We start from the raw sequence: 20,306 nt of genomic DNA on the forward strand, positions 1-20,306 counted from the left end.
ATTCGGGTACAATTGCATCATGGATCTGTTTAAGCTATTAAAATAATTTGCGAATAATAAAAAATCTTCTATTTACAAATTCAACAAACCTTTGGCTGACCTCGGCAATCAACACATGCTAGTTTAAATAGAAGTTGTAGAATTTTTCTGGACTGCGGTCACATACTTGGTCTTTCGCTCTCATGCAAAGGAGCTTTTTATATATATATAAATAGGATATATATATATGATTTGCGTTGGTTTCGAGCGGGCTTTATTTCCCCCTGTTGACCGGCTCTCCGATCAGCTCGGGACACTTCTCCTCCCCCTTGGCGATTCGGTCGCACTTGTGAAGCAGGTCGTAGTTGATTTTGTCTGTAATGACACTGTCCTGCTTGTACTGAGGATGTTTGGCCACAAATTCCCTCATCCACTTCGCCATAGTCATCAGCTCACCTGAGAAAAACACAAGTCAAAGTGTATGAATACTTTCATTTCAGTCTGATCATTTCCACGGAGGTGAATCAATCAAAATTAACTTTAGCTGGAAAATAACATTATTCAAGAACCGCTATAAAACCAAAACAATCTCTGTTACCTTAAATTATATTAAGTTTATCTCTGTAAAGCTGCTTTGAAACAATCCATTGTTAAAGGCGCTATATAAATGAAGATGACTTGACTTAAAGGAAATATGAGCAAAATCATCCAAATAATCAATCTGAATATTCGAAGCCTCAATAGCTTCTCAATTTTAAAAAATAAGTTAAAGTACTGGCTACTATCACAACAGATCTGCAACCACTAATGACTGTTTTGTACATTATCTGTTTTATATTCCGGTTTTAAATTTTATATTATGCACATGTATGTATTGTGATGTTTTATGTGGTGTTTATGTAATGTATGTTATTTTATTTGTTTACCTGCCCAGGGACAGCAGATGTAAACTAGCTATTAGCTAATTCTGGTGCAATTACTTTTAATTGTGCATTGTCCCGGTAAAAATAAACAATAAAATGAAATGAAAATGAAATGAAAAAAAATAAAAAAATCACTAGTTTATCTGAAATGTCATTCTTAAAGTGTAACGGCTTCGTATGCAATGTCAGTAGTAGTGTTGTCAAACAAATAATGACTCCACTCTTGACTAAATAACTTTAATTGTAAAGGCCCTTTCACACCGGACGCGTAACGAAAAAGCGAATAATTCGCGTCAAAACCATTCACATCGGCCGCGACGTTCAATATTCAATATTCCAATATTACTTCAATATTCAATATTACTATAATATAATACTTCAATATTCCAAAACTTTCGCGCCGACAGCTGAGAAAACACAGACACTTCATCATCATCATCATCATCATCATCCAGCTTTTCGTTTTCTTTATAACAGGGTTCCTACAGGTTTCTTCAAGTTAAATTCAAGTCTTTTTAAGACCATTTATATTAAAAATGAATACTTATTTCACATCCCTACCAGCAAAGATAAACAAATTCCTTCAACTTGTGTTCATTTATTTTTCAAATGTGGAATGGGTAAAAGATGATAAGCCAAGCAGGTGAGAAAAATAAAAACATTTCAGTAGGCCACAAGAAAGTTTGCCGAACAATGTTAAGTTGTTTTTTAACATTAGCTAGCTACTTATTCCATGCTGGGAATATGGGGAACTGAGAGACCCCTGAACAATAAACATCGAAAATCATAATAATCGTGGTTGACAAATGAAACTTTTGAGGAAAAATACAATACGGAGAAGTTACACATACAGCAGTGTTAATCTCGACAGCAAATTCTGATTTAGTTTTAGTCTCAGTCTTTTGACTAAAAATATGACAAACTAATTTTAGTCATATTTTAGTCATCTGAATTGTTTTAGTTTTAGTCTAGTTTTAGTGGACGAAATACAATAAGATTTTAGATTTTTTTTTTTTTTTTGATTTTCTAAATCTACTGTAAACTAAATCTACAGTAGATTTAGTCGACTAAAATATAATGGGTTTAGGTAAATTGTAATGCGTTAATTTAGAATTTCTCTAAAATTTCCAAACCCATATACTCCCGGAGAAAACATATATTAACCTACAGAAATACTAAGAAATACACTGACAAACAGCACAATTTTTAAGACCCAGACATCAAAATTTAAGACTTTTTAAGGTATTATTTCCAAATTCATAAATTCAATGCTTTTAAGGCTTTAAGACCCTGCGGGAACCCTGTATAAAGACAGAAAAGAAGGTTTTGTGTGCACCCAATCTTAAAGAACAGAGAGTCTGAAGGGGAGTATGCTAATCTTGTAAAGTAGCTAAAACTTTGCCACAAAGAACCGGCCAAAGTAAGGATTACGCATTAAACATTTGAATTGTTTATTAATAAACTAGTGTTTTCTGTCAGTTTTCGGTATGAGACGCGCTCCAGTTCACGCGCCGGCGCCTCCGTGTCCTCATTATATTGTCTACTATATTTGCTTCTTATTCCTATTAATCCAGGCAATTTGTTGATGAAACATTGATTAAAATTAAGATACAATTTATACAAAACGAAATTCACTTTAAAGAAAGGCTTTCTACAAAACAAAACTTAATAAGTGGCCAAAATTATGTCTGACCCATTCCAAATGTTTTCGATATATTGGGCATCTTATGATCCTTACTCATCTCATGCGGTTCCCTTTTCATATAGATCATCAACATAGATGAAATTAAAAAAAATAGCATTATATTATTTAAACGTATATATGAAACGTATGTTTATAGGCCTATTTAAGCGTCACCCCGCTCTGCTTTATTTACGCACATGCTCTGGTGTGTGGCCTATACATGCATGCAAAAATAATATGAAACACACAACCATGAATGTTGAAAATATTCCAAAATCAATTATTTCCCTCCTAGTCAAAAATATTATAAATCATCATCACGCACTTCATCAACTCGCCGGAGACACCAACTATCCCAGCTATTTTATCCCATGCCTCGTTCTTTTGCTGGTAAGAAACACGTCATGTCATAAATGATGGGTATGCGTGCGCTGAGATGCGGAATAGCCAATATAAAAATGCTGTCATTATAAAAGCTTTCTAGTTTCAATGTGTTGCTTGTTTTTAGTTTACATTTCATGTTGTGACACTTCTCTTCTCTCGCACATAATGCTGCCACGTCAGAGCGGCCAAAGCGTCAACAAGCTTCGCCTTTGTTTCAGTGTATGTGATTGGCTGAAGCCTTTTCTGTCGCCGCAAAAGTAAAAAAAATCGACATCGAAGCATCGAAAAAAATAAAAGTGTTTTTTCCGCCGCAGCACATTCGCGTTCGGTGTGGAAGCACTCGTTACACAAACAGCTGATCAAAAAATAAAACTATCGCGCGAATTATTCGTGCGTCAAAATCGCGTCCAGTGTGAAAGGACCTTAAGTATTAATATCTATTTAACTTTTACAATGAAAACTGTCCAGTGTTATTTCACATTTGATTACTTTCATTTCTGTAGTTTAGTTTAGCCGTGTTTATTTCAGGTCACGGTTGTATTTATTTGTGCTATCGTTTACAATTTGTTTATTTGTTTTTATTTTATTTATCTGGATTTTTCTATTTACTTGTTTGTATTTACATTTTTTTGAAATGTAGTGCAATGATTTAAATAAAGCCTCCCTTGGTCTGTGTGTAAGCTTTTATAACTAAAGTGCCCAAATTATAAAACAAGTATGAGATAATATAAATATTAAATTATCAGAATGGAGGTACAGTGTTTATGGCCGTTTTCCCTGTGGTATCGAATATCGATATTTTTCAAGATATCATATTCAAGTCGGAAATTTCCGTATTGTGACAATGCTAGTCTGTAGTAAATGAACAATGTTCACTCGTTCTCTGTTCTCTGGGCCGAGAAACTCATGTTCATTCGTCAGCTAGAGTCCGCTGGATGATGCAACACTTTTGACAGCTTCACGACTTCATGAGAACGAGTTTCTTTCATTATTTCCCCCCTCGTTTGGTCTAAAACATTGTGTTCGTGATCATCCAGTTTTGAAATATTGACCAGAAACGTCTCTGGTTACTTACGTAACCTATGTTCTCTGAATAGGGAACGAGACGCTGCGGAAAGCGCAGTGGGATATCCTCTGGATGTGCCGATTGTCTGAAGCCCTATAGAATCACGCCAATCCATTGGCTGATGGCGCTCGCGCAAAGCTGGCTCCGCCCCGACGCTCTTACGTCGTAGCATGATGTACGCGCGCGCGCCATCTTCTCCTCAGATTTCTCTGCCGAAAAGAAAAACTGTCGGCAGCGCGAGGAGCTTGGCAGCGAACGCAGCGTCTCGTTCCCTATTCAGAGAACATAGGTTACGTAAGTAACCAGAGACGTTCTCTTTCATAGGTTCACTCAACGCTGCGGAAAGCGCAGTGGGAACGAAATACCAAACTCGCCAAGCTAAGCGCTGCCATAACCGGTACCAGACCAAATAAGAACAACCATGATAGGTTCAAGCAGATAGAACCTGGGAACCTGGAGTCATGTCAAGATCCAAATTATAGAACCTCACAAAGGTGTGCGGAGAGGACCAACCTGCCGCCACACAAATGTCTTCCAAGAGGGCCCCTCTAAAGAGAGCTTGAGAGGAAGCCACACTTCTGGTGGAATGCGCTCTGATGCTAAGAGGTGAAGGCAAACCACGCACCTCATAAGCCAGCGAAATAGCGTCCGTTACCCAGTGGGAAATCCTCTGCTTTGATGCTGCAAGCCCGCGGCGGCCAGCACCAAAACATACCAAGAGCTGGTTTGATTTCCTCCAACCGCTTGAGCGATCTACATACAACTTCAAAGAACGGACCGGGCAGAGCAAGTTAAGTTTCCTTTCTTCCTCAGAGGCAAAAGGAGGAGGGTGGAAAGCATTAAGGTTAACAACCTGAGAGCGGAACGCCGTAGAAAGAACCTTGGGTACATACCCCGACCTCGGCCTCAAGGTAACCCTAACCAGGCCAGGAGCGAAGTCCAAGCATGACTCACTAATAGAGAGAGCCTGCAAATCCCCTATCCGCTTCAGTGAAGATAAAGCTAACAAAAGAGCAACCTTAAGAGTCAGAATCCGCTCAGGAGCTGACTCCAAGGGCTCGAAGGGAGCCTCTGTCAAACCCTCCAGGACGACTGACAGGTCCCACGAGGGAACACTAGGGGGGCGAGCCGGTTTCAGGCGCCTAACCCCACGCATGAAGGCCGAAACTAACCTCAGTTTCCCCAAGGGAATCTCATCCGATTCTCTATGAGCAGCAATAGCTGCGACATACACTCTGAGAGTGGTAGCGGCCGCTCCGGAAGCAAACTTTTCCTGCAGGAATTCCAGCACTGAGCCTACTGGGCAGCTAACTGGGTTCCTATCATGTGCTAAGCACCACGCCTCGAACACCCTCCACTTGGAGGAATATAGCCTCCTCGTTTTTTTTTTTTTTTTTTTTCGAAGGGGCTCTAGCATTCGCAATAGTCTCCTGAACGTCGGTTGGGAGATCAAAGCTTAAAGCTAACGGCCTCTGATAGGCCAAACGTACAGCTTCCAAATGTCGGGGCGAGGATGCCATATCCTGCCCTGAAGCTGGGAAAGCAGGTCCTCCCTGACCGGTATCTCCCAGGGGGAGGATTCCAACAGAGGGATCAGCTCCGAAAACCATGGCTGGGACGGCCAGAATGGGGCTACCAGAAGGAGGCGGACTCCGCTCTCCCTCACTCTGGACAGAACCGCCTGGATCAGCTTGATGGGCGGGAAGGCATAGAGTTTCTGCATCGGCCAAGGGTGGGCGAACGCATCTATCCCCAATGGAGCTGGAGGGCTCAGAGAGAACCAAAGCGGGCATTGGGACGACTCCTGAGATGCAAAGAGGTCCACTTCCGCTTTTCCGAACACCTCCCAGATCAGGGCCACCGACTGGCGGTTCAACATCCATTCCCCAGACCTGAGCTTCTGCCTCGACAGAAAATCTGCTGCGAGGTTCAGAATCCCTGGGACATGAACTGCTCTCAGAGAGAGGAACTTGTCCTGGGACCACAGGAGAAGGTGACGCGCATGCCTGTCTAGGGTACGCGATCGTGAACCCCCCTGTCTGTTTACATGGGACACTACTGCCATATTGTCCGTTCTGACAATGACATGGTGTCCTTCGAGGAAAGGGAGAAAGTGGCAAAGAGCCAGGAAGACAGCCCTCAGCTCCAAGCTGTTTATGTGCCACGAGAGGGTCTCGCCAGTCCAAACCCCACACGCTGGCCTGCCCTCGAAAACCGCTCCCCAGCCGGTCAGAGAGGCATCCGTCGTAACCATCTGGCGACGGAATACCGCACCCATACCGACTCCTTTCTGAAGGAAGAGGGGGTCCCGCCAGATTGACAGGGCGCGAAAGCAACTGCGCGACACCTTCAATAGGCGAAAGGCTGGCCCCGTGGGCCGAGCCCCTGAGAGCTTCATCCACCACAGAAAAGGTCTCATGTGGAGCAGCCCCAGAGGTAGCACAGGGGAGGCCGCGGCCATAAGGCCCAGAAGTCTGCGGCAGGTGCTCACGGAAACATGCTGGCCTAGTGCGAAACGGGACAGACATGTCACCAGACTGGAAATCCGTGCAGGAGCCAAACGGGCCTGCATAAGAACGGAGTCCATGCATACCCCCAAGAAAACCGTGTTCTGAGCTGGAGTAAGAACGCTCTTCTCCGTATTCAGCCTCAAACCGAGAGACTGAATATGACGGAGGACAATGTCCCTGTGGTGAGTCACCAACTCTCTGGAGTGGGCTAAAAGGAGCCAATCGTCCAGGTAGTTGAGTATATGGATGCCCTGGAGCCGCAGCGGGGCCAGAGCAGCATCCATACACTTTGTGAACGTCCTTGGCGCTAGAGCGAGGCCAAAGGGGAGGACCCTGTACTGGTACGCTTTCCCTCCAAAGGCGAACCTGAGGAACTTCCTGTGTCGCCGTACGACCTGGATGTGGAAATAAGCATCCTTGAGGTCTACCGTCACGAACCAGTCCCCCCGCCGGATATGAGATATGATGGCCTTCAGCGTCAACATTTTGAATTTTCCTTTGTAAAGAGAGAAATTCAACCGGCGAAGATCTAGTATCGGCCGCAGGCCGCCCCCCTTCTTCGGGACCAGGAAGTAACGGCTGTAGAAGCCCTGTTCGACTTCCCCCGAAGGAATCTCTTCTATCGCCCCCTTCAGCAGAAGGGATGAAATCTCCTGCTGTAGTACAGAAGCCTGAGCGGCGCTGTCGACTACAGTAGGAAAGACCCCGTTGAAGCAGGGGGGGTTGCGACAAAACTGAAGCGTGTAGCCGAGCCGAACTGTGCGAAGGATCCAAGGCGATACCCCTGGTAAACGCTCCCATTCTTGAACGAAATGTGATAGAGGCAGAGGAGTGTTGCAGTGCAAGGGACATACCTGAGGTAGGGTGTCGCGCTGGTTTCCATGGGGAGGCGCGGTTGACCGTGGAGGAGAGCGCTTGGCGTCCTGACACGTATTGGGGGGTACCACCACCTGGATAGAAGTAACTGGGTCCGCCTGCTCCAGAGGAAAAAGAACTGTGCCTCTGAGGAAGCGATTGGCGGGTGTAACGTGCACCGGGAGCGAGGGGAGAAAGCAAGATGCGTCTCCTTCCTCCTGCGCCGGACTGGGTGAAGAGAGTGAAACAGGACCTGCACTTCGAAACACGCTGGGTGGCGAAGGTGACAGGGTTGGATGAGGAGAGCCGGCTGGAGGAGGGCAGAAACGCTTGCGCGGTCTGTCCCAACCTCGTAGATCTGATGAGGCTCTCCTCTTCCTGCCCTGCGGGTCAGGAACGGCTCGAGGAGGCTGGAGCGGCCGATTTGTTGGACCGCTTCAGCTGAAGGCGCTTGTGAGGGCGCTGGCGAGGAAATGGACGACCTCGGGCTCCCCAGACAGTAGTTGGTGGGTGGCGAGCCGGGTCACTCCTGCTAGTAGGGAACTCAGCCCTATGAGCAGAGCGTTCTCGGGTTTGAGAAGGGGGAGGGTTGGAGTCACTGGGCCCTCTGACCCTCCTGGGCATAAACTGCCTGAACGCGGCCGACTGAGACTTAGCGGCGCGGAACTTGTCAACCACCGTGTTGACCGCCTCCCCGAAAAGACCTGAGTGGGAGATAGGGGCATCCAGGAGGAAACTCTTATCCTTGTCTCGGATCTCCGTGAGATTCAACCAGAGGTGGCGCTCTGCAGCAACCGAGCCCGCCATAGAGCGACCTACAGCCCGAGCAGTGTGCTTGGTGGCTCTTAGGGCCAGATCTGTGGCTTTGCGAAGCTCTTTGACAGCTTCGGGCGTCAGTCCCTCTCCTTCATCCATGTCCTTCAAGACGTCCGCTTGGTAGGCTTGAAGGATGGCCATGGTATGCAGGGCCATGCCTGCCTGACCAGCCGCCATGTAAGACTTCCCAATAAGGGAGGAAGTAGTCCTACAAGCCTTGGAAGGAAGAAGGGGACGCGCCTTCCAAGACGGTGCAGACGACGGGGCGAGGTGGTTAGCCAGCGTGTCCTCGACCGCTGGAATAGCGGAATAACCCTGCTCCACAAAACCAACAAGGTTGGTGAAGTCAGCGGCTGCCGCATTAGTTAGGCGTGCGGAGAATGGCTGCTTCCAGGATCTGGAGATCTCGTGATGCAGATCGCTGAAAAAGGGCAGCTTTCTTCGTTCTGGCCTAGAATTAGGGCCACGTAGGAACCTCTCGTCGAGTTTGGACGATTGAGACTCGCGGGGCTCATCAGGCCAGTCAATAGAGAGCTTCTCTGTAGCGCGCGACAGCACCTCAATAAGCTCAGTGTAGGCCGGAGTAGGCCGCGCGTCCTGGCCGCTAGGCGGGATAACGTCATCAGCCAGAGCAGGCCCGAAATCCTCGGAGTCGGAGGCTGCAGTGTAAATAACGTCATCCAGACCGAAAGAAACCGATTCGCGGGCTCCCGGGCTGGGACATAAATAATCATGCGCGAATTCAACCGCGCCGCGTGCGTGCTCGGGAGAGGGAGGGAGAGAAAGGGCGAGGCCCGTCTGCTCATACTCAATATCCTCGAGCTCAACATCCGAACCCCAGGCCGCGGATCCACGAGAGGCCTCAGCAGTCTCGGGAGCGCGACGGGGGGAAACGAATGTCTCCTTCTCAAAAACCGCGAGTCTAGAGCGGAGGGTTTTGAGAAGGAGATTGTCACAAAATTTACATTTCGACAATCCTAATACAGCCTCACGCGCATGCGAAAAACCCATACATTTAACACACTTACTGTGAGGGTCGTCGTTCGAGATGAAACGAACGCATGGCGGAGAGCAGCGTCGATAATCCATGACACTTCACTGTAAGGAGAACAGAGTTCCACTTATACCAGTCGCTGAAGTGTCGAGACGAAAGCTGAAGTTGAATTGAAGAATTCGGGCTCAGAAAAACCGCACGAAGGGCGAGATGTGACCGCTTCGTGAAGGCAGAGAAATCTGAGGAGAAGATGGCGCGCGCGCGTACATCATGCTACGACGTAAGAGCGTCGGGGCGGAGCCAGCTTTGCGCGAGCGCCATCAGCCAATGGATTGGCGTGATTCTATAGGGCTTCAGACAATCGGCACATCCAGAGGATATCCCACTGCGCTTTCCGCAGCGTTGAGTGAACCTATGAAAGAGAACAGGTTTTCCCCCAGATTGTCCATGGCGTAGTTCTTTCTGTATTTATGATTATTACCAACCGTTAGTGATCCGCTAAACATTTACAGGTGAGACTCGACAAATCAGAATATTGTACAAAAGTTAATTTCAGTAATTAAAAGGTGAAACTAATATATTATATAGACTCATTACATGCAAAGTGAGATATTTCAAGCCTTTATTTGTTATAATTGTGATGATTATGGCTTACAGCTTATGAAAATCCCAAATTCAAAATTAGAATATTGTGAAAAGGTTTTCATAAGCTGTAAACCATAATCATCACAATTATAACAAATAAAGGCTTGAAATATCTCACTTTGCATGTAATGAGTCTATATAATATATTAGTTTCACCTTTTAAGTTGAATTACTGAAATAAATGAACTTTTGGACGATATTCTGATTTGTCGAGTTTCACCTGCACTCTTTGAATTCTTTCTTTCAAATGACTATAGTGACTAAAAACGACTAAAAGTTTGCTAAGAGTATTTCCTACTAAAGCAAGGCGATATTTGACGGTTTTGATTTGAAAAAGGGAAGACAACAGCCTTTTCCCAAAGTTTTCCGCTTTTCTACTCGTTTTATTGAAAGCCCATTTTGCCAGCAGTTCAGTCGCCCTTTAAAAGTTATAAACTACACATGATTGCACAGAAAAAACTAAAACAGTGATTGACAGGGTTCCTACAGGTTTCTTCAAGTTAAATTCAAGTCTTTTTAAGACCATTTATATAAAAAATTAATACCTATTTCACGTCCCTACCAGCATAGAAAAACAAAAAAGTAGCTAGCTACTTATTCCATGCTGGGAATATGGGGAACTGAGAGACCCCTGAACAATAGACATCGAAAATCATAATAATCGTGGTTGACAAATGAAACTTTTGAGGAAAAATACAATACGGAGGTTACATACAGCAGTGTTAATCTCAACAGCAAATTTTGATTTAGTCTCAGTCTTTTGACTAAAATGCCATTTAGTTTTAGTCATATTTTAGTCATCTGAATTGTTTTAGTTTTAGTCTAGTTTTAGTCGACTAAATCTACAGTAGATTTAGTCGACTAAAATATAATGGGTTTAGGTAAATGCGTTAATTTAGAATTTCTCTAAAATCTCCAAACCCATTTACTCCCGGAGAAAACATCTATTAACCTATTAATATGAATGATTTTTTAGTCTGAACATGCAATACAGATACAGATTTAACTACTGTGACTTAAAAAATATCTTAAAATTAAATAAAACCACTTTTCCTAAAGTAGAACAGTCTTCTTTTCAATGAATGATATATGCATTCTTTAGAACTACTTGCATACATCATTATTTATTCTTTCAAGTATGAATTAAATATAATTAATCCTTATTAAAGCTATTAACAAACAGTGAATGCTTTTCTCTTGTTGCTTGATCAATATTAAGACTCAGACCGCATTTGGTTTATTACCCACTGTCACTTTAAGACATCGGATCATTTCCAATGACATGCGGATCCAGTTGCACTGATGCACATCCGACACACTCACAACTGTTTAAGACATAACCGACATAGTTTACATGAATACTCTCCAAAACGGACATTTCGACATAATGTTGTGTGTATCTGTCCACTCAGACACGAAAGAGAGCTCAATTCAGTCCTCGCGCGCTGTCTAGGCGTCTATGTGCACGGTTGCACGCTTTGGGTCGGGTGTGTGTGCACAGAAAACTCTTTTTTGCATCGACACTCTTATTCAAATCTATATGTCTGCTCTACTCATTCTCCCACGTTTACATTTTTAACGTTTTATGAGACCGCGGGGTAGATCAGCACGTTACAGTACAAATGTGTGCATCTAGCACACACGCAGGACATCAGTTCTGACTGGATCGCTTCCCAGATCAACACTATCTAACATTTTCATCTAGTTTTTATTCGTTGACGAAAATGTCAATAGACTTTCGTCATAGTTTGCCATTCAAAACTAGGTTTTATTTAGTTATCGTCTCGTTTTCGTCTGTGAAAAAATGTCGTTGAAGAAACATTTTCAACGAAATTAACACTGACATACAGCACAATTTTTAAGACCCAGACATCAAAATTCAAGACTTTTTAAAGTCTTTTTAAGGTATTATTTCCAAATGAATAAATTCAATGCTTTTAAGGCTTTTTAAGACCCCGCGGGAACCCTGGATTGAAAAAGAAGAAAAAATAAATAAATCAGCATAAGTTAAAAAAAATCTAAATGGATGGCACACACAACTGACACTATCTATAACACAAACCTGTAATGCTTGCAGAAAGCAGTGTGAAATACTGTAATTAACTCGGAGATGTGCATACCAGAGGCGCGCTTCTTAATGAGTTTCAGATAGTTGAGGATTGTGCATCGCGTGTCGACGTCCACCTCCATGTTCTCCAGGTAGCTGTTCAACATCGGGATCAGCCCGTGAAACACCCCTTCCTGAACACACACACACACACACACACTCACTCAGTGGAGGAACGGCGTATCGCTGACGCACGTAAAGACGGGTGAAGAGCAGAGAAACACACACCTTCCCGTTGATGATGGTGTCGATGCTCATGAGTGTGAACTCCTCCCCGTCACTCGCTTCGCTCTCCACCCCGTTCTGAGCCGCGGACGGCGGGTCCAACACCGGGTTACAGCCTGACAAGTATAATCATCATGCAAGAAATATGAGTAACACTAAATTAGGGGTCTTTAACTCAGACCTGCAAACTCACAGGAGGGGAACAAGGTTATGATTGAGGCGAGTTGAACCCTTGTGTTATGTTGCGGGTCAATTTGACCCGTTTCGATTTTCTAGTTGTTGGAAATATTGGTTAACCTTTGTTTTTTTTCTTGATATTTTGTGACTTTTTCTCATTTATCATGATGAACATGCATGCAAAGTTTCAACATGCTGATGTGTTTTGACATAAACAAACAAAATTACTGTTACGTTCGTGATGTTCGTGGGTCAATTTGACCCTCATAGACAGCCATTCAAAAGCAACTGTACAGACACAAAATAAAAACATTTATTTTCTGTATGTCAGGGCACTTCAACTCCAGTTCTAACGTGCAAGTGCATCTAAAAGTGCTCTAACCCTAACCAAACACACTTGAAAAAGCTAAAATCACAGTGTTTAGAATTATTTGCAAATTACAGATGAAAATCTTTGTCAGACACAGATAGTAAAATAAGCTCTCAGTTCAATATTCAAGATATCTAAAATACCTAGCTTTTAACCAAAACTTTTATGTAGGATTTTCAAAGGCAGCTTCACAGAGCCAATAAATAAATAAAAAACATTTATTTGATGTATGATTTTGTTATGTTTGGTTTCTCACTTCCCAGTGAGTGAATAATGAAACTAGGAAAATAGGTCTTAGGAAACTAGGGAAAGTTAACTTAGGAAAATGAAAAATTCTCATTATACAGCTAAATTTTATTGTTCAGTTACGATGTTCAAAGCATAAAAAGTAAAAAAAAAAAAAAAAAATGTATATGCAAAAAAAGTCAGTATACTGTTTATTTTCCAATTTTGTCATAAATTGGTTTAAAAAATGGTTTAAAAAACTTTTTTATAAATCATATTTTCAGATATAATGTTTTTGTAATGTTTGACAAATGTTGATATTAAAAGTTTACAGTTTGTATCTAAATTAGGGCTGTCAAACGATTAATCACGATTAATCGCATCCAAAATAAAAGTTTGCGTTTACATAATATATGTGTGTGTACTGTGTATAATTATTTTGTATATAAATGCACACACGTATATATTTAAGAAAAATATGTTATTTATATATAAAATGTTTATATTTATATAAAATATATATTATATATAGGCTACATTCAGTCTATATACAGTATATACATGCAAATATTTCTTAAATACACATGCATGTGTGGGTATTTATGTATTAAAAATAATTATACACAGTACACACACATATATTATGTAAACACAAACTTTTATTTTGGATGCGATTAATCGCGATTAATCGTTTGACAGCCCTAATCTAAATCTTTGTTGTTTTTCATAGTGTGATTTTTGAGGAATTGTATTGAATCCAATTAGGGTCAATTTGACCCGCTCCATAAGGGGAGTACACAGAATTCGAACAGTCCACAAGGGTTAAGACTAGTTTATTCACTATATGTGACCCTGGACCACAAAACCAATCACATGGGTCAAATTTTTGACATTGAGATTTATACATCATATGAAAGCTGAATAAGCTTTCCATTGATGTGTGGTTTGTTAGGATAGGACAATATTTGGCTGAGATACAAATCTGAGGATGCAAAAATATCGAAACATTGAGAAGATCGCCTTTAAAGTTGTGCATTTATGTTGGAGATTGTGCGGCATTCACTCACAGAAATAATTCTACTATATATTTACGGTAGAAAATTTACAAAATATCTTCATGGAACATGATTTTTACTTAATATCCTAATGATTTTTGGCATAAAAGAAAAATCGATAATTTTGACCCATATGTATTGTTGGCTATTGCCACAGATACACCCGTGCGACTCGTGACTGGGTTTTGTGATCCAGGGTCACATGTAGACATCTTCATGTCATTATTAGGTGCTTTGACCCCTTAGCTGTCACCCCCCTTTTTGAGAATGGGGGTTAAAATGCACTATTCAAACTTAAATGGTTGTAATTCAAGAATGCTTTGGAATATATACCCAAGTTTGGTCTTGTTTTAAAGAAAACACTCAGCAGATCATTGCTGAAGTGAGAACACTTCAAAAAATAAAAGTATGAAAAAGTTATAGAAGTTTAAATTTACAGTAAATCAAATATACTGTACTATATATTTTTTATTTTATATAATATATATTTTACAAAATATTTTTTACTCTAAAATTACTATAAAACCAAAGCCATAAATCTAACCAAGTTATGTTCCAAATTTGAAGTTGATATCACAAAAATTGAAGTTCCCATGAGATTTTGTTTAGGTGTAGTGCCAAAAATAGCCACCGGGTGCCATTGAATTTAGTTGTATACATTCTGCCTTAACAAATTAATAAATTTCTGTCCAAATATCAATTCTGTCACAAAATGTGGAACCTTGAGACTAAGACCTTTCTGACAATATGTGTTTTGTCAAGATTAGAAAAGGTTTTGATCATAAATTATGAAATATAAATGATGGCCAAAAGGGGAGGAGCCTGATAAAATAATTTAGAGTACCGTTTTTATGGTAACGCAACGTTCAATTATAAAACGGTTTTCACAGGATGAATTCTGAGTTTATAAGCTTTCAAATGATACCTAATTTATGATAACTACTAAAATATGTGATATAATAAAAGGCGATAAAAAAGATATTATATTTTTAGAGGATTATATATTATAATTATATTATAATATAATTTTTTATTGAAAAATACTAGATTATATGTTTTATTATGAACTTTTAGCATAAAAACAGAAGTTTCAATGATTAAAAGTGGGTGCATCGGCTTTTTATGATGCAGATTTTTTGAGGTGCACTCTTGTCATAAATTCATCAATTACTCTTCCTACATAATTTGTAACACAAAACAGGGGTATAATATCTATTTAGAAGTCTTAGACCTTTCCAACGATATATAATTTATCATAATTAGATTACTTCAGTATATTTCTATTAAATCCTAAAGTTAGGCGTCCCACAGTTAAGGGAATTGTGTATATGTGACATCATTGTGTGCTTATGTAAACGAACCGGTTCATTGAAGCAAACTGCCCGAAAGAACCAGTTCACAGAAAATAATCGGACTTCCCATCACTAATGAACACCCAGCAGTGCACTGAAGCTGGAGGCATTTTACATTCGCTTTCACAAATCCAGTGATATGAAATGTAATTTCCCAAAAACAAAACTTTAAATGGCAAAAAAGTTCATGTCAAGTCCTGGTCAACAGTGTGATTATAGACGTCATTACAGAAATGAATTACATGCAGTTATTGTTAAATACATGTTTTTATATTGTACTTGTATGTACACAAGTACACTGTAGCAAACAATTCATTTAAATGTGTTCATAGTAGTTAAAGACAATTAATATACAGTAAATGTGTCACAGCTTAACACTGATATAAATGATGATGACCTCCGTTTAACTGTCAACTAACCTTTAAAGACGTCCTTCCGAAAGTAAAACATCCCTTCTTGCACGGCATTTCGCTTCTGAGCAACTTTCATATTTTCATCGACCTAAACCAAAAGAGTTGCAAAAAAATTACAAAAATACAAACGTCTTGCTTGCACATTTCTACTCTTCGTCTTGCTTTTAAAGATATGCACAGTATTTCTGCCAATTAAAATCATCCCTAGAATCACACTTTTTCTGCTTAAAATGCTAAATGTGTAAAAAACAAAACACACACACACACGCACGCACGCGCACACACACACACATGCACGCACGCACACGCACGCACGCACACACACGCACGCACACACACGCACGCACGCGCACACACACACACACGCGCACGCACACACGAACACACGCACGCACACACACACACGCACACATGCACACACATGCACACACATGCACACACACGCACGCGCACACGCACACGCACACACACGCACACACACATGCATGCGCGCACACACGCGCACACGCACGCACGCACGCACGCACGCGCACACACACACACACACATGCACGCACGCACACACACACGCACGCACGTGCACACACACACACGCGCACGCACACACGAACACACACACGCACACATGCACACACACGCACACATGCACACACATGCACACACATGCACACACACATGCATGCGCGCACACACACGCACGCGCACACACGCACACGCACACACACGCACACACACATGCATGCGCGCACACACGCGCACACGCACGCACACACACGCACGCATGCGCACACACACACCTTTGATAATGGAATGAGGAAATCCAGCTTATAGGACAAGATCACACGGGTGAGAAGAACGATAAATACGACATAAGCTGAGTTCTCAAAATCTGTGAGTTGGACCTGTAAATAAAGAAAAAAAGAAAAGAAAAAAGTGTTACATATGATAATATGCATTTCATGTTTATGCAAAACAAACCCAAAAAATGTGCATACAATAGGGTGAACGTCACAATATCGGTCAAGATCATGTCAAATTATTGGATGGATGGACGTTGTGCTATTCATAAACTTCAATATTTCATTCAAAATAATGCAATCAGTGTTTTGGCACAGCTGGCCGAGTGGCGATATGCATTGCATAATCGGGTTTAAATATTGGTGTGTTAAATTAGCCTTCGACGAACACGCTGGGATTGTTTTCCTCATAACAGCGGAAAGAACTTAAAATACTCTGTCGTTTTTTGTCGTACATATTAGAGTAAGACATCATTAGAAACTGTAAAGGGTATCATTTTATTTTTATACTCTCATTATAACAACAAAACGTGATGCTTTTGTAAAATAAAGAAAAAACAAGCACATACAATTAGGATACGCTTTATGCCGTCGCCGAAACTTTCTGTATACATCATGTGACATGCCTCATTCACGATAATAATTATATCTATAGAAAGCTTGAAATGTGAAATTTAAATAACCAATTCACATCGAAATGAATTATGTAATCCAATACAAGAGGTACAGAGGTATCTGCTCAAACACAGATGTTTATAATGTGTATGAGCAATTTTTTTTTTTGCAATGTAAAAAATCCAATGGCACACTATATAAAAATATAACAAAATTGCACAAACATGCATTGCTTCAAATGGCATATAAATCTAGATATTCGGCTGTATTAAAAGTAGTACTCACATTTAATGTGAAACTCGAGCTATAGTCAGGTAGGAACACGATAAGTATGATGTTGTTGGTAATGATAACACAATACATTTATTTGTAGCATTTATTTTTAATTATTTTTTGGAATTTGATCATTTTCCACGGCACACCTGACAACCTAATCCCACAATAGTGGCTGGGAAACACTGCATTACAGAGAAATCTTGCTCTACTTGATGAACTCAAAAGTAAAGGTGGATTAAAATAGTCCATGTTCAGATATTGCTTCACTAATAGTTATTCAATAAATGTCACATTAACAGGTGCAAGAAACACCCAGTGGGTCGGGATTTATTTTCATGAATAATAAAAAAACATTTCAACAACATCCCCCTCTCTGCTTTCCACACATACACACACACACACACACACACACACACACACACACACACACACACACACACACACACACACACACACACACACACACACACACACACACACACACACACACACACACACACACACACACACACACACACACACACACACACACACACACACACACACACACACACACACGTCTAAGCTCTGCTAATCATACAGTCAGTCGAGTCGCGTCGGCTTGCATTGTTTGGCACACACACACACACACACGTTTAATACCTCCATGGGGCGAAACTCGACTCTCCACCCGATGTCGGAGTTTGGGGGGGGGGGCTTGAACCTCATTGTCTGCCAGTTGGTTGACTGAAGATTCTGGAACATGCAAAATAACCCGTGGCTCATTCTCACGCGCTATATGAACAAATCGTTCCAACTATGTGGCAAACACTGGTCTAATATTAACATTTCTTGTTTGTTAATGTTGATCAATTTGCTAGAACAGTAAAAATCAGATGTTAATTTTAAAGGAGGAGTTCACTTCAGAGTTATAATGTCCTGATGATTTACTCTCCCCCACGTCATCCAAGATATTCATGTCTTTCTTTCTTCAGTCGAAAAGAAATTAAGGTTTTTGAGGAAAACATTCCAGGTACTTCCTCCTACGTCCCGCTTGACCTTTCAACCTGATTACGTAATGTGTGACGCATCACAGCTCGAGCAAGACCAGCATTAGTGGTTAAAAGTATATAAATGTGTATTTTGTTATAAATGTCCGCTGGTTTGTCTAGATAAGACTCTTATTCCTCGGCTGGATCGTGTCGAGACTTTGAAGCTGCACTGAAACTCACATCTGGACCTTCGACCCGTTGGACCCCATTGAAGACACTATATGGAGAAATCCTGGAATGTTTTCCTCAAATTTATTTTCGCCTGAAGAAAGACTGAACATCTTGGATGACGTGGGGGAGATTAAATCATCAGGAAATTATAATTCTGAAGTGAACCACTCCTTTAAATACCTCGAAGTGGTCCGATTCGTTCTCGTCGTCCAGGTGAATCTTCTCCTGGAAGAGCGACAGCGGGTCTCGGATGAAGAGGTGTGCGATGTGCTGGGCCAGCAGTTTGTCAATGCCTGCAACAGTGCAAAACACAGCGGCTTGAAAACACCGAACAGAGCTGACGAGAGCACAGTGGTTCCACTCCATCGAGTGCCGTGAACCCAACACATCAGGGGCTTCCGCTGCGGGGAGTTATGGGTACGAGCCTCCAGGGTGTTTCCCCGAGAACTAATGGATCCCTTAGGAACGTTTTCCTGGTTGCGTTCGCGCCGCGAGGAGTAACTCTGAAGTGACGTGAGACTCGCTTGACTTTTATTGTGACGGGCTGAGAACGACAGAGCTCACATTCTCCATGTTCATTAGTTCACGATCTGTGTAATACGTTATTAGATAGAACTGTTATACATAAAGTAGACCGTAATGAACAGTTATTAGCGTATGGCGTGTGTTGATGTCCAGTGATGCTGAGCAGAAACACATAATCATGTTTAGCTTGTTCTCCTCAAAGTTGCGTTAAGTTTACTCCTCAGTGTAAAGGTTTAGAGCTTCATCTATCACTGTTTTACATGTTCGTAGAGTTCGTTTCTGGAGTAAATACCTTGATACCCGAATATAAGACGAGGTTTTTGTCCTAAAAATAGGCTTAAAGTCCCACTCCGATCATATTTTTGAGCTATTTTTAAACATTCCCAGTGGTCTTTAAATTATGATTATGCCATTTTTAGCCAAAATCACAAAAGCTGTGCCGTTTTCTGGGACTTCGCTTCAGCAGAGCGGCAGTAGCTCATTAGCAATTCGCCTCTGCGTTGTGGGCGGAGCCGTTGACATGGAGACGCCCCTCCCCCTCCCCGTTGCTGAGAGCTCTGTCTCTCCCGCTAGCTTACATCCCCAACCTGTCATTACCGGTGCAACAAAAATGGAGAACAATATTGGAGCTATCCAGCCGTACAGTTTTGAGCCAGATGCCAGCTCGGACGAGGAACAAGAGGACGTACATAGATCTAGTCGTCGTCTACAAGTGGATGTATCAGAATGGTATTGTTTTTGTAATCTCTTGAATTGACTATTTCAGGCCAATAACTCCTAAAAACATGTTAGTAAATAAATATGTTTGTGGACATGCTCCAAACATTTAGTCAGATTAACCTTTTTGAAGTTGATGGTGTCTTGATGGAAGGCACTGCATCCGGCTTCAAAAACAATTTATTGACGAAGCCCATTTTCTTCTCCTGCCAGTTGGTGAAACAGTCTTCTGTAAAGTGCTGAACGCAAACCGATGTGTGGTTTTTATCATTGCCGTGACCAAGGAACGTAAACCATCTATCTCTCACAGCAACATGTTTTGGTAAAGCATGAAAGCTAATACCACTATCTCTCCTCTTAGCATTGCAACCCGCTACCGCACATAGGTGTTGAT

The 20,306-nt window shown here is 41.7% G+C and overlaps 1 protein-coding gene across 1 annotated transcript in view; it reads right to left on the bottom strand.

Moving 5' to 3' along the window:
* Positions 1-217: 217 nt before the first annotated feature.
* Positions 218-20,306, bottom strand: part of gclc (glutamate-cysteine ligase, catalytic subunit) — a 62,891-nt gene continuing 42,802 nt past the window's right edge. Inside the window, exons 10-16 of the mRNA XM_056260151.1 lie at positions 18,851-18,963; positions 18,111-18,203; positions 16,578-16,682; positions 15,787-15,868; positions 12,192-12,304; positions 11,977-12,097; positions 218-435 (exon numbers count right to left, since the gene is read on the bottom strand). Of these exons, the coding sequence (XP_056116126.1) occupies positions 254-435; positions 11,977-12,097; positions 12,192-12,304; positions 15,787-15,868; positions 16,578-16,682; positions 18,111-18,203; positions 18,851-18,963 (809 nt within the window). The 3' untranslated portion in view covers positions 218-253. The remainder of the gene's footprint in view (positions 436-11,976; positions 12,098-12,191; positions 12,305-15,786; positions 15,869-16,577; positions 16,683-18,110; positions 18,204-18,850; positions 18,964-20,306) is intronic.

The sequence above is a fragment of the Rhinichthys klamathensis genome, unplaced genomic scaffold (genome assembly GCF_029890125.1).
Source record: "Rhinichthys klamathensis goyatoka isolate OS25496 unplaced genomic scaffold, OSU_Roscu_1.1 h1tg000174l_1, whole genome shotgun sequence".
Classification (NCBI taxonomy): domain Eukaryota; kingdom Metazoa; phylum Chordata; class Actinopteri; order Cypriniformes; family Leuciscidae; genus Rhinichthys; species Rhinichthys klamathensis.